The sequence below is a fragment of the Monodon monoceros genome, unplaced genomic scaffold, assembly GCF_005190385.1.
Source record: "Monodon monoceros isolate NGI ecotype Baffin Bay Population unplaced genomic scaffold, NGI_Narwhal_1 Super_Scaffold_18, whole genome shotgun sequence".
Taxonomy (NCBI): Eukaryota; Metazoa; Chordata; class Mammalia; order Artiodactyla; family Monodontidae; genus Monodon; species Monodon monoceros.
This window is the reverse complement of record NW_021703774.1, coordinates 123646616-123661431: the sequence shown is the minus strand read 5'-3', so window position 1 is coordinate 123661431 and position 14816 is coordinate 123646616. Positions and strand designations below refer to the sequence as shown.

General features: G+C 36.9%; 1 protein-coding gene across 9 annotated transcripts in view; it reads left to right on the top strand.

Moving 5' to 3' along the window:
* MIER1 (MIER1 transcriptional regulator) overlaps positions 1 to 9853 on the top strand; it is a 56475-nt gene extending 46622 nt beyond the window's left edge. For 8 of the 9 annotated variants that reach the window (XM_029228004.1, XM_029228012.1, XM_029228005.1 and 5 more), the window contains 2 exons: positions 3673 to 3812; positions 6553 to 9853. In XM_029228004.1, the coding sequence (XP_029083837.1) occupies positions 3673 to 3812; positions 6553 to 6881 (469 nt within the window). In that variant the 3' untranslated portion in view covers positions 6882 to 9853. Of the gene's footprint in view, positions 1 to 787; positions 967 to 3672; positions 3813 to 6552 lie in introns of all 9 variants that reach the window. The other variant, XR_003794381.1, reaches the window with a different exon arrangement.
* Positions 9854 to 14816: the final 4963 nt, after the last annotated feature.

Here is a 14816-nt window from a genome sequence, read left to right as displayed (position 1 = left end):
TTTTTAAGCAAAATGCCTATATGTCTAATCCATTCCCCATGCACCAAATTCTCTTAGCTTCATTCAGTCTAGCTGTGGAATGAAACACTGTTCCCACTCCCACTAGCAATTTGTTACTTAAGTATATAGTACATATTGAACCCTTCATTTCACGTGAGTTGCTCTAAAATGCTGATGAATTTGTTGTGGTGGAATTGACTTTACCATATACAAATTAACTTTGCCAATACCTTGAGTATTCCCTAATGTTTATGGAATAAAAATAATGCAAAGTTGTGACTTCATTTGGTCACCATGCACCACTAAAGTTCTTAAGCCTGGCCAAATAACTGCCTTTGGAAGATGTGCTTATATGCATATTTGCTTGTGCTTTTCAAACTCCTAGGCTGCACTATTTCTTGGTCATGTTCATTTTCAGGTGTCTCTGCTGGTCACTTCCTTGGAGGATCAAACACTGTAAAATCCAAAGCAGAATTACCTAAAAGGGAATAAATGGGTATGATTGCTCCTGGAAGTCATGAGACATTGGACTCTGTGCCTCATTCTCCCTTGTTCAAATCTCATAATGAGTAGAATTTTATATATAACAGTATTCCAAATTTTATATAATTGCTTACTGTTATCAATTTAGAGTTAAATTTGTATTTATTGGTAGTGTTGAGGCACAGTGATGTAGAACTAGATACAGCTATCTAGTCTTCAGAGTATATCTTAAAATAGTCAGTTTTCAAGCTATTCTATAGGGAAAAGCAATAGTAACATCTTTCATTTTTTTCACCCATTTCAGAAATAATGTTCACACATGAACTACAGGCAATCTGTCGTCATCAGCAGTAAGAACATAAGAATTGCCATGCTGGGTCAGACCCATGGTTCATCCAGTTTTCTCTTTCAGAAAGCATCACCAAGGGAAGTGTTGTGGGCTGGCTTAGTTGGTCCTCTGTGATGTCAAGCTCAACAGGTTAGGTAGGGATGTGCTGCCAAACATTTTAGTTTTTCTAATAATCTCTCCGTAGCTTCTGAAAACTTTTTGAAGATATTTATATTTGTAACCTTGATTCTCCTTAAGGTTTAAGTATTCTGTAGGTGGAGTGGTCTCAGTTAAAAGTAATCCCATATCTTCTCTTTTCTCAGGCTTTAAGAGTTAACAGCATGTTCCCTGGTGTTATGATAGGAAGTGAAGAAATGCTTTTCCCCCTAGACAAGAATACTGTGTTTTTGTAGGCTTCAGTTATATCCCCTCCGGGGTCTTTTATAAAGTTTTTTGTTTTTTTAACTGAAAACTATAATTCTTTTACTCCTGCTTCTCCCTTTTAACTGTGTTAAATCTCCTATAAGAAGCCATGACCAGACTGTACATTCCAGATGGGGAGAAATTGTGGTTTTCTGTAGGCATGAAGATATTTTTCTAGTTTGCTTCCAGGACCTTCTCTTTCTATTAATAGTTGCACTTTAAGTGACCGCACAAAACATTAAGTTAATGCCTTTAGACAAAAATTGGACTGAATTTTAAAATTTTCCTCCTTAGTCAGAATCAATAGTTAAGAGCAGATTATCCTGAAAGTTATTTGCTCATTTTTCTGTTACATTGTTACCTTCCATTTGTTCACCAGAATGAAGCACATTGCCACTTTTCTGCCTATAAATGGCCTTTGAAAGATCCTACTGTGGATTCTGTCTGTTCACTACCTACCTGGAAGAATTGGTAGCCATATACAAATTGAAGATTTTGCTGTAACAGCCTTGCAAATAATTTTTTTCAAAGTAAAAATTAACTCAGCATAACTCGAACTATTTGAATGCTACTCCAGCCTCCTGTACGGTCTACCTGACTCTTCCTTTCTTAAGCATTCTGGATGCCATTAACCTTTAAGAAATAATAGTAATAAGTCTTTCACAATATCATTGTTATATTCAGAAATTTAAAATAATTTTGATATCTAGTCAGTTCTAGCTTCCTTTGCGTGGCTTTTAACATCCTCCATTACCCATTCCCACTATGCCAAATTTATTTCCAACAATTCCTCATGCATCATCTGTTTCTGTTAGCTTTGGCTTCTGAAGTCCCTTTGGCATTGCATTCATCATGCTCATTCTGTTTCTGTGTGATTGTTCTGTAATGGTGAATGACATAAAGCCAAAGAGATCTTAAAAGACCATTCTCTCCATTTATAGATGAGGAAAATAAGGCCTAGAATGTTAAATTGATTAGTTCGTGGTCATATATGTTTCTTTGATATGTGTTAGTTTGTACTCTTAACCTGTTGGAAGCTTCTTGAGGTCAGATTCTACATCCCTATATTATAAACTACACATTTATAATGTATGTCCCTGTATATAAATGACGTGATCACGTAGTTTGAGATTAAAACTATAGTTACTAGTCTGTTCTAGACTGTTACCACAGACTTTCAGTAAAGTCCCAAAAGCCCTTCCATGGTTTCCTTCTTGTCCACATTCTTACTTACGCCGCTCACAAAATTCTAAAAGATAAGATTTGCCTTTCTATTTGTTATACATATTCTGAGGGAATTTAAAAATAAATAAGGTATTTTGGTTTTTATTGCACTTCTCTGCACCGTGCACAACTTAGGCACTGGTGGTGCAGTGATAAAGCAGACTAAACTCCCTGCTTTCAGGGAACTATTCCAGCACAGGTGATGGCAGACTTTTTCTGTAAAGAGCTAGAGAGTAAATGTTTTAGGCTTTTGCAGGCGTTAAGTTCTCCTGCAACTACTTAGCTCTGCTATTGTTGTGAAAAGCAGCCATAGACACTGTGTAAGTGAATGGATGTGGCTGTGTTCCAGTAAAATACTGTCCACAAAAATAGGTGGCCAGCCCACAGGCCATAGTTTGCTGACCTTTATTCTAGTGACTTAATAGCACTTCATAGTTCATAAAACACTTCGCTACACATATCTTATACAACAGCCCTGTGTGGTAGATAGGTCATGTATGGTTACATGCATTTTATAGGTAAAGACACTAGACCTGAGAGAGAAAAGTATTTTGTTCAGATCTTCTAACCTCAACCCAATGTCACTTACCACAAATGTCTTCCCATGCCATACAGTTAGGAATGACTTAGGGAAGGAAGTAAGTTCACCTCTAACAATATATGGGCAGATACAGCTGGCAGATAAGCCCAGGAACTTAGTGAGCTTATTATAGCTTAGCTCTAGCAGAAAGGTAATATAGAAGGTAACAGGAAGGTATTCATTATTAGGTCCTAATTTGTCTTTCAGGTATTGCTGTAGCCATCCAATAGTCTTTATGAGCTTTACAGTTCCAACCTGTGTCTGTTCAGAAATTCTTCTGTACTCCTCCTGATTGACATCATCCCTGTCTCTTCATTTACAGATTTTCTGATTTTAGTTGGGCCCCTCTGATCACTTGCCTACAGTTTTTAAAGTTTTAAAACTTCCTATAGGTCTCTAAAATTTGCTAGTGTAGAGGACTTACATATTTTTCCTACAAACATGTAACCAAAAGGAGCTTTTCCATTTAAATGTTCAGATATTGGTGTCATAGATGAGGCACTGGAATAAATGTAAGTGAAAATTAGGATATATTTGCTAATAAAGCCTTCTAAATTTAACTTCAGTCAACTTTAATTTTCAGCTGTTTTTAATATAAGAAAATAATTGTCTTATTATTTTACTCAATTTTAAGGGATTACATGGATCGTCTTCTAGATGAAAGTGAAAGTGCTGCTTCTAGTCGAGCACCATCCCCTCCCCCAACTGCCTCAAACAGTAGTAACAGCCAGTCTGAGAAAGAAGATGGCACTATAAGCAATAGTAATCAAAATGGTAAGCAACCAAAGAACACTTAGATTTCTTCATAGTGACGGGCACTTTTCTTTCAGTAGCTTGGAAAATTCAGTTTTGGTGTCTCTTAAACTTCCAAAGCAGAACTGAAGTCATAATTGTAAATACCAGATGAAACATAGTATCAGCATACATATATACTAACACGCAGAATATGTACAAGTCAGTTGGAAAGAATTCCCATTGATATCACTAAAAAGTACATATAATAAAGTATACTATCAACAGTGACCATTTCTTTTAAGAAATTAAGAAAATAGCATCTGTTTTCTTATCAGGTTGGAATGTCTAGATATAAGTCTTAGACCGAAACTCCAGCCATTTCACATCAGAAATACACAGATATTTATGAAATACTTTCAGAGCTTATAACACTTTATTAGGAAACTGATTTAAGCATATAAATGAAAAGAAGCAGATAACAAGGGCACTCTTTAAAATATTTTCCTCCTTGATAACATAATAACCTTGAAGGACGAGTAAAGATAAAGCAGGTGTCAGCCTGTGCATTAATATTGTACAGAAACATTCTATGTCCATGAAAAAGAGAAGCAAAAAGCATACTAATATGTTTGAGATTCAGATAGTGTTCTTGTTTAAAATATACAGTGGACCAAGGATCACTGAGCTGACCAGTAAGACCTAGTCAGAGAATTATCTTGATTTCTACTTTAATTAAAATAGTCTTAAGTAAGACCATTGCTAAGCAGAAAGTAATAAATCCTCCAGTCCTTTTTAGGAGGAAACTGGTGAATTAGAGACAAGCTCTGCCCACCTGCATTCTGATGTAACAGCTTTAGGGGAGGGCCAGTGGAGAGCTAACCTCCCCCTGACAGAAACTAGAAGAGGAATACTGTGAAGAATTTGAACTTTGTTCTGATCTTTGCTCTCACACTGGCATTTAATATTACTGTGGTGAATATACTTTCTTCATTTAATGACCCCTCTCTATTCCCTCACTACTTCCCCTCTAAGAACAAGCCAAACAAATATTAGGGCCCAGCCGTTTCCTGATTCAAGAAGGTTCATTGACATGATTTCTAATGCCAGTCACATCCATCCTGAAGTTGAATAAGAAGCTGAGACTGACTTTGGGACTAGGGGTGGAAACTCAGGGAGGCAGACGGTTGGTAGTACAGTCAGCCCTCTGTATCGATGGGCTCCGCATCTGCAGACTCAACCAACTGCATAGCAAAAATATTTGAAGAAAGAAAAAATTCCAGAAAATTCCACAAAGCAAAACTTGAATTTGCTCTGTGCTGACAGCTATTTACATAGCATTTACACTTTATTAGGTATTATAAGAAATCTAGAGATGATTGAAAGTGCATGGGTCATATGAATTTTTCATGCTGTTTTATTTATATAAGGGACGAGCATCTATGGGTTTTGGTATCTGAGGGGGTCCTGGAACCAATCCCCTACAGATGCCAGGGACTACTGTATTTCTGTCTTTTCTTATTTGCTGATAACACCAAATAAATTGTTTCCCTTTCTTTTCCTTCTTTGTTTTTTAACCATTTGATGATAACATGCAGTTAGCCAAGGAAGAGTGTTCATAAGTTACTTATAAATTACTCAGCCCAGAAGCCATTCACATCAGGTACAATTAAGATTTCCAGGTTTTTCAAGGAAAGGAAGGAACTTTGCAACCCAACTGTCTTTTTTTGTAAGGGGCTTTAATTCATGTCTTGAAATCTACTAGTGCTTTTTGACCTAATGAGAGTGTCACCAAGCTTCTTGTGCTTACTATGACAAAATCACTCCTCCACTGTCATATGGCGCATAATCCCATAAGCATACATGACTTGAGTGCACCTTTGAGCTGGGGAAATAGTATATTTTATTTGACCAAAATGTGTATTTGAGGCTCTCGTTCTTTATAGTGAATATTTTTCAGAAAATTAAATTTAAATTATCTCCAGTGGCACATTCTATATTTTACATTAAGTATTTGCAAAATTTCCATTTTGCAGTCAACTCTAACATGACCTTTTGTCACTTCATTAGAGTAATTATACTCTTTCTTTTCTCAATCTGTTATGAAGGAATTTGTGTTTACTTTTAGCATTTTCAAGTGTACATTGGACAGTGCAAGAATTAATTTAACATTACGACAGATTATTTAAATCCGTTTAGATAAATATAGCATATGGTCTTTACCCTTAAAGCATAATACCTGTAGATTTACATTAAGAATGAAAACGTCATGTCATCCTGCTTTTTATATACGGCAGTAGAAAACTCAAACTTCTAAAGAAAGAATATAATTTTTTCATGGTTTTAGAAAGTTTTGGCCTTTTTGCTAAATCTGAATAATTTATGCATATCTTTGCTTTAACTCAGCTTATTTAGACTGCTGGATCCATTGCTTATTTGTTGCCACGTATAATACCAGCATGCTATTAATATATGCCAAATTCTGTTCTTAATCCTTTACATTTATTAACTTATTTAATCTTCACAGCAATCCTATAAATTTGTTGTTATCTTCATTGTATATGTGATGAAACTGAGGTACAAGAGAGTGTAAATAACATGCCTAAGGTCACACAGCTACTAAAGTAAATAAAGCCAGAATTCAAACCATATGTATACACAGATTTGATACCTCACTTGCTCGATAAAAAGTTATTTTACAGCTGTTTATAGCTGTGTTATAATAGTTTACAAATTTAGCTTTTTAATATTAGCAGTTTCATTCATGTTTCTTCCAACTTAGGGGTGTCATCTAACGGACCAGGTGAAACATTAAACAAAGAAGAAGTGAAAGTTGAAGGGTTACACGTTAATGGACCAACAGGTGGAAGTAAGAAACCACTTCACACAGATATGGATACTAATGGTTATGAAACAGATAACCTTACCACTGACCCAAAAATTGCCCATACGACTGCAAGAAATGAAAGTGATTTTGATGAAAAAAGTGAGAGACCTGCCAAAAGGCGAAGGGTGAACAGCAATGGAAAAGAAAGTCCGGGTTCTTCTGAATTTTTCCAAGATGCAGTCTCACATGGAAAATTTGAAGAACTTGAAAACACAGACGACTAAATTTTAGACTTATTTTACTTTCTTTGGAGTAAATTCTGGTGTGACTAAAGTTTTCAGGGTTGATGGGTGACCTTAAAAAGCTGACTTCCTTGAAGCAGTTGGTTAAAATTTGAATTGTCCTAACTTTAGTAAATAAGATTTCATAATTCTGCCTTTTGCAGACTTTTTACTTTAAAATTGTGAAGGCCCTTTTAAGGATATATAACAGATAGTTTAGTAAATTTGAAAGATATATCTGTACCTTCTCATTTGATGTATTAATCCTAAAATTTCACTACAAGGTACTTTTTGCTTAGTTTGATGGCAGAGAAGAAAAAAACAAGTTCAAATTTCTGATTAACACCAATTTCTCTGAGTTTCTTGAAATGTCTTTTATGACATTTTTCTTCTCCATACAAATTGAGTTATCATTATTAAGGAAACCCTTATGAATCCTGAAAGTTATGCTAGCATGATTTTTTTATATATAGAAGTTTAAAAATAAACCAAGTCAGGTTTGTATATGTAAAATTGTTGACATCAATGATGTCTTTCCATATTCTTATCTGGGCTTAAGAAATACATTCTGTATTTTTCCAGATTCTTTGTAGCCTTTGGAAGATTTTTACAGTACATATGTCTTGACTGAGCTGTCCTTTCTTAATACAAAAGCTTGTATAATTTTCTTAACTTGTACAGTTGGTAAACTTTTATGAGAGGAATTGATATTCTGAGTCTGTCAGCTTTCATTTTATTTTGCTAAGGTTTTTCTAATGAATTTTTAAGTGTTTGTGTAGTAACTAAGTCATGTTTCTTATATCCAGGTGGTAAAAGCATTCATAAAGGATTGTGAACATTTGTTTTTTTCAAGTTTCTACTTAAGGACAAATAGTTTGAGAACTCAAATTAAGCATGATACTTAGATCACATAGTTTGTTTTGCATTCGCTATAATTTTCAAAATTATTTTTGAATCAAGACAAAAGTTTAATGTTGGCTTAAGTGCTTAAATGTATCATGCTGACCAGAATCCTGTTCAGTTATTTTTATATGCATTACAAAATTTCCCATTTTTGCATTAAATAAACAGGGGAAAAGGTCAAGTGATACTTAGATGTTGGCACACACAAGGAGTTGGCAGGCAACAGTATTGATTTTATGAGGAAAAAGTGATAAAGTTAGAAGTTTTTAGACTTCCAGTTAACAATCCAGCTTTTCAGATTTGATAGTGTATTTCCAAAATGAAAATAAGATATTCAGTAACCACTGCTCTGTGTGATTACAAATAGGATCATCCATTTGCATAGCCTTGCAATAGTGCCATTTTATTTTTAGTGCAAAATTCTTGTTTAAAAAATGTAGTTTTATACAGCTGATAGACCAACCTATATCCAAACTTTTATAAAAGATTATTAACTATTCTTGTTTTATCACACGGGCATACCCCAAATGCTTCTACTGATTCATTTTCAGCCATCAAAGAGCCAATGCCTTTTTAAAATAAATCTTCTGTGGTCTTGTTTTTAATGGCTCAACTGTCCAATGCAATTGAGTAGAGGTTTGCACTGAGAAATTATGGTTTAGGCCTTATCCCCCATGAAGTATTACTATTAACCTATGTTCAGACTGCTTCCCTCCACCAATGTGAACAACTTTTTCTCCCCAAACAGTGTTAAAAGCCACTTTACAACACTTGACTTCATATGATGTAGATTCATTGTTGTTACATACACATCCAAGTAAATCAAAGTTTTGGGTGGAAGTGTTGAGAAGCGTGAACTACTTCTTGTTTTTGTTTTACCTAGAACATTAATTTATCCAGAATGGCAGCTTTTGCAGATGGTCACTATCCATTTTCTAAATCAGATTTTATTATACGAATCCAAAGTGTCCTAGCTCTTTGTCAAAGGTGGTCTATAGAAATAGTGATGATGAACTTTAAGTTGTTGCAATACTAGAGTTGCCATTTTCACCTTTTTTTTGAAAGATGCATTTTGTTTGCAGGTTTGTGAAGTTCTTGCAGACTAACATTACAGGAACATTTTAAATAAATTCTCAGGCATGTTTGCAAATACGGCACATGTTGTATACATGTTAGGAAATTTTACTTTTCTTGATCTTTTTAAAGTATGCCTAATGAAAGACATTCCACTATTATAATACATAATGCTCAGCTTTTCATAGAGAAATATTTAATTGTATTTTATGTTTATACAGGTATTTCACACAGTACTTTGTTCTTCATAATGCAGCCACTATAACTTGATGTCATTGCACTACTTTAAAAAGTTTTAGTAATACCATGAATTTAATTTGCTTAAGATTTAGTACATTTCATAACTCTTGAACTCTTGACAAATTGCATTGGGAAAAGAAGGCTTCGTTAATAGTTACTTAGTCTCCCTCACCCCATACCTACCCCCAGCAAAGCACTATCTATCTTCATTTGGAATGGTTTTCTGTTTTATGATGTGCTTTCAAAAGAGTTCAAAATTTGTAACTCAGTTCAACACAAATCTGTTGAGCTTTCAAATGTATTCGAAGTAATATTCAAATAGGCATTTAAAATTATGAATTAGATGTTTTAAAATTTATGCATAGTAATTTTGCACTATTAGGAAATTCCCTTCCCCTATTCCCTGTCTGCCATTCTGAATATGCTTATTAAAATATTTTTTTAAACATATTTGCCTATATAATGCTTTGTGAATGATTTTTATTAGATTGAGTAGGTTTTAATTATAGATTTTAAGTTTGTATAATGCACACTGTTTACAATGCAAATATATACAACTTCTGTTCCTTCTGCTCCTAGACGAAGTGTGTGAACTAGTGTTTCGGTGGCTCCTGATCCCTTTGACCTCATGGGTAAATGGGTGAATGATGTATTTTTGTCTTTTTTTTTTCCTCCAGAGAGATCCTTTGGTCTGTGGACCTCTATTCACCTGTTTCTCTTCCTCTGAACTATTTAATTAAAAACATTTTGTTTCCTTCTTTTGCAGTGCAGTGTATATGGCACATGTGAATTTGCAAAAAAACTTTTGTCACAGTATTTGACTTACTCTCAATGGAAAATTAAGAGTGGGCACTTTGAAAATTGGGGCTGATGAATTTTCATAGGCAAGGTGTGTGCTGATGACGCTAGGGGGTGTGTAACCAGCTCTATATCACTACTAAATACCAAATCAGAAATACAGGTTTTCCTAACTATAATCCATATTCATGAAAAGTGCTAATGTGGAAACCCGTATAAATCTCTCTCCCTAAAAATGACCTTCCTGTATCACATAAGTCTACTGATTATAAACTTTTTATCGTAAGATCGACTCTGCTCTTTAATAATCAAGTTTATCCTTTGCAGAATCTTAAGGGTCATACCCCCCCCAGTTATGGACTGATTTTATGTATTTAAGTATCTGCATTAATCTCTGTCTTCTAATACCAATTCTATAACCTTATTTCTTATTTACCCTTAGCATTGTGCTGGTATCTTTGACATCTGTATGTGTGTTTTTCCTTTTCCGAACATGATTGTTTTTTATCTTAATTTGTTTTTATACTAGCTTCTGTGACTTATTTAGGATACATAATACACAGTTGACCCTTGAACTAAACAGGTTTGAACTTAATGGGTCCATTTATATGCAGATTTCTTTCGGTAGTAAATACTACAGCACTACATGATCCATGGTTGGTTGAATCCGTGGACGTGGGACACTGGATGAGAGAGGAATTGTATACAGAGGGCAGACTGTAAATTATACGCGGATTTTCAACTGCATAGAGGGTCAGCGCCCCAGCCCCTGCGTTGTCCACAGGTCCACTGTACTTAAAATGTCATTTTGCTTGTTCTAAGAAGTAAACTCGAATGTACTTCTAAAGTCTACTTATTCTGTGAAGAACACTGAGGAACTGCCATATAAACTGGACTTGAATTCTAATTCTCCTTTGTCCAAATTGATGATAAAGTTTTCTTTACATTTAAAGTCAGTGGTGACAAGTTTTCATCATGTTTCCATATACAGTATTCAACAGATATTTGGGCCTGTACTTATGCAAGCTACTATGCTTGGCTTATGGCTTCAGAGGTGTGGCATGTCCTCTTCAAGAAGGCATTAGGTAAGTGCAACAGTAGAACTGCATGCTGAGTACAAGGAGGGCACAAGGAGAGGAAGAGTAGGTACCATCTCAGGGAAATGAAGAATTAATGACTCCATGCCCTATAATTCTAAATAAGATTTTCCTCTAACTTAGTATATTTGTTAGAAATTAAGCGACATAAAATAAATGTACGAGTCCTGTAAGAAAGCATTTATTTTTATCATTTCCTGCAGGCGGATTACAACAGCTGTGGATTATGCAGGACTCACCCCTTTTGTCATTCACTGTCCAGGGAGCACTACTGTAAGGTGGGGAGGCTCCTGATTTCCTAAAGAAAGAGGAGAGGTGAGGCCTAATCTAAATTTGGCCTGATTATACAATTTCACTTTTTGCTATTATCATCATTAACATGAATCGTTGACTGAATGTAGAGCTGGTTAAATGTGTCTTTCTGCACACCACCTAGAACATGTTTGCCAAGTGAGTTCAGGTAGGTTCTAAAATAAATGGTTTTGCTCTTTCTCTCCAAAAGACAATGGACTTTGAATTAATGTGAGGAATATACACTTAAGCTTGAATTAATGTGAGGAATATACACTTAAGCTTGAATTAATGTGAGGAATATACACTTAAGCTTTTTTTTTTTTTTTTTGCGGTACGCAGGCCTCTCACTGTTGTGGCCTCTCGCGTTGCGGAGCACAGGCTCCAGACGCGCAGGCTCAGCGGCCGTGGCTCACGGGCCCAGCCGCTCCGTGGCATGTGGGATCTTCCCAGACCGGGGCACAAACCCATGTCCCCTGCATCGGCAGGTGAACTCTCAACCACTGCGCCACCAGGGAAGCCCCCCACTTAAGCTTTTTAAGCAGAAAAAGATCTGGACCCTGAGTTAGCGTGGTTTCTTTCAGAACTGAACGAAATGAAGCAGAGAATGGCATCAGAGCCATTTTAAATTCCTGAGCCACTTTAAACTCCTGACCAGAAAATCTGGGTTGAGGGAAAGAACTCGCCCTCAGTCTACCCTTGTCACCAGTTGTACTTTAGCTGAGTGAACAAGAGAAACCAGCTCTGGCTAGGAGCTACTGTGGTGCCAGTCATTCTGAGTCTGAATACTCCATTAATCCCCTCTGAACACATATTTGTAGAGGGTGGAAATTTGTTTGGATGGCTGGTGGTTCTCAGCTTTCAAACAGCCTGAGTTCCCGGCTCCATGAACTGCCTTGCCATGTGGCCGCCTTACTGCATTGCTGTCTGCATCTGCCTCCAGTGTTCAGCAGACAAGCGGTTGCATTTCAGAAACATACTATAAACACAATTGGGCTGTGTCTACAAATCTCCTAAGTGGCTAATGCTAATATTCGGCCAAAAAGGATGAAACAGCTCATTTAGCTCTCTCCTCTGCCACAATCTGTGTCATACCTTTAAGTGAAAAGAGCAGGATGACCCCAGTTTTGTTAAAGGGATACATTTCATGCATATGTATGGTTAGGAAAAACGAAGGCCATATGCCAAAAATGTTATTTCTAGGTGGATTTACACTGGCTCTTACTAAAGACTTAAGTCTTCTATGTAGCACTAGTCACAGGGGCCATTTTGGTTTTGTAGTATTATCACCCCCTTGTGATCGTAAGCCTCATGAGAGGAAGGGTCATGTTTGTTTTCTGACTATACTCTCAGAAGATTGACCCACTCGATTTCCTTATCTCTGATTATACCTCCATTTCAACCAAGGGATAGTCTAAAATATGCACAGTTGACCCTTAAACACAGATTTGAACTGTGTTGGGTCCTCTTATACGTGGGTATCTTTTTCCAATAAATATAGTACCTGTATTTCCATTTTACATATCTTGAAGTGTGGGGGAAGGTTAGTGTTTGATTGGAGATCACAATATAGGGAATCAAAAGAATTTAGGGTTTGAGTCCTGATTCTATCCAAACTCTCAGCTTCCTGCCCTTGGGTGAGTCATTTACTAGTCCCTTTGTTTTGGAGGCAGAAATAGCAGTACTTGGATTTTCGACTGCACAGGATTGGGGTAGGCACCCCTAACACTCCCGCTATTCAAGGGTCAGCTGTACTTTATTCAGAATCCTCCTATTCAAACAGCCTTTTCTACACCATGCCACCTCTTTCCATCCCACTTATCCAAATTCAGCCATATTTCAAGATTTCCCCTCTTGATTTGGCCACTACTTTTGTCATACATATTGTGCTAAATAAACAGCTGAACTGCCCATCTGTAAAATAAGCATGATACCCACAGTGCCAGTATCACAGGGATTATAAAATCACACATGGGCAATTTTTTTTATCCCCAGAAAGTACTAGATAAAGACCTAGTAGTAGTACAGGTCTATAATCCCCTACCCAAAATCCCCATAGCCAGAATTTTTCAGATTTTATGGAGGTAATACATCTGTTCTATAAAAGATCCATGGCAGGGTATAGAACCTATGGTAAAAACACTTATGTCCACAATTAAATGTATTCGTATTCATACAAATTTCAGGTCAAATACTGCTGCCAAATGAGTTTGCCAACAAACTCAAGAAAAAACTTGGTTTTCAGAGCAATGTGAATTTCAGAACTACAAGCTTGTAGTAGCCTTCAAATTTGGTAGCAGTCACTTGGCAGTTGATTCCAATTTCCTTTACTTTGTTATGTAACTGGCAAAGAGGAAGGTAAACAGGAAGCCGAAAGTAAAATAGCAGGGTGTGCTTTGCTAGGTACGGCAGCCACAACAGAACCCTGTACACTGGTCCTTCCGCAGAGCCAAGAAGCAGCCTGTACATGAAGCAGCAAGTGGGTGAGAGGAACCTGCCAGAGCCCAGATGTAGCCCTTCTGGAACCTCCCACTCAGTCCTCTGATTTTATAGAAGGGAAAACCTAAGGCCCAAAATGGAGAAATCACTTGTCCAAATTTCAACAGCCTTAGACTGAGCTTCTTAGACAAGATCAGATCCCTCTCTTTCTTTCACGACACTTAATAGTTATATAAGTAGGTATGCGTGGCTAGGGCCATGGGCTCAACCCTTGGCCAATCAGTCCCTATGGCCAGGGAAGTGAATACTATTAGCCATCCTTTAGCCAACTCATAAGGTGGGAGCTCCTTTTGGATTCATTTGGCTAGGACAGTTGGGGAAGAGCCATTCCCTCAAAAGGAGCATGTGCTGATCACAGACAAAGGGTCATCAGGCAGCTAAAACAAGCCTATTGCAAATAATACATGTACCATTATTGAGTGATTGCCATTACATGCACTGGGCTAAACACTCATAAACCAATCTCAAAACGATATTTCCCCCAACTTACAAATGGGGAAACTAAGCCACCTTGAGAAGTTGAAAGACTTAACCTTTCCAATCATTTGGATTTTGTTCACTTTGTATTTTTCCAGGTTGGATCTTTGCGTTCTGGGAAGATGTGTGTTCTGGGGTAAAAAGCAGACGTTGCTTGCAAACGACATTTTCTCCCAGCCTGTTTCCCACAAGTCAGTTTTGGAAAGGAGAAAGTCCGCAAATTGAAAAGATGGTCAGTAGGCTCTGGGAAAAGCTGGAATGCAAATCTCGTTGAGTAAGACATCAAAGGAATGGCTGCATGGGGTGTAGGACAGGCTGCACTCAAGGCACTGGAACTTCCAGGAGTAAAAAATATCACTGTGCCGAAGTCTGGAATCTGTGGTGCCACCTGCCTTCAAAGGACACCTTAGAGTTAGTCATTAAGATGAGTTCAGCAGTGACCATGAGGGACTGAAGACAAGAATGTCCCCCTTCTATATTCTAGGCACCAGGTGACTCTCCCTTCAATCTTGTCTAACCTTAGAGAAGGACTGAGATTGAATATCCTGCCAAATGGCAA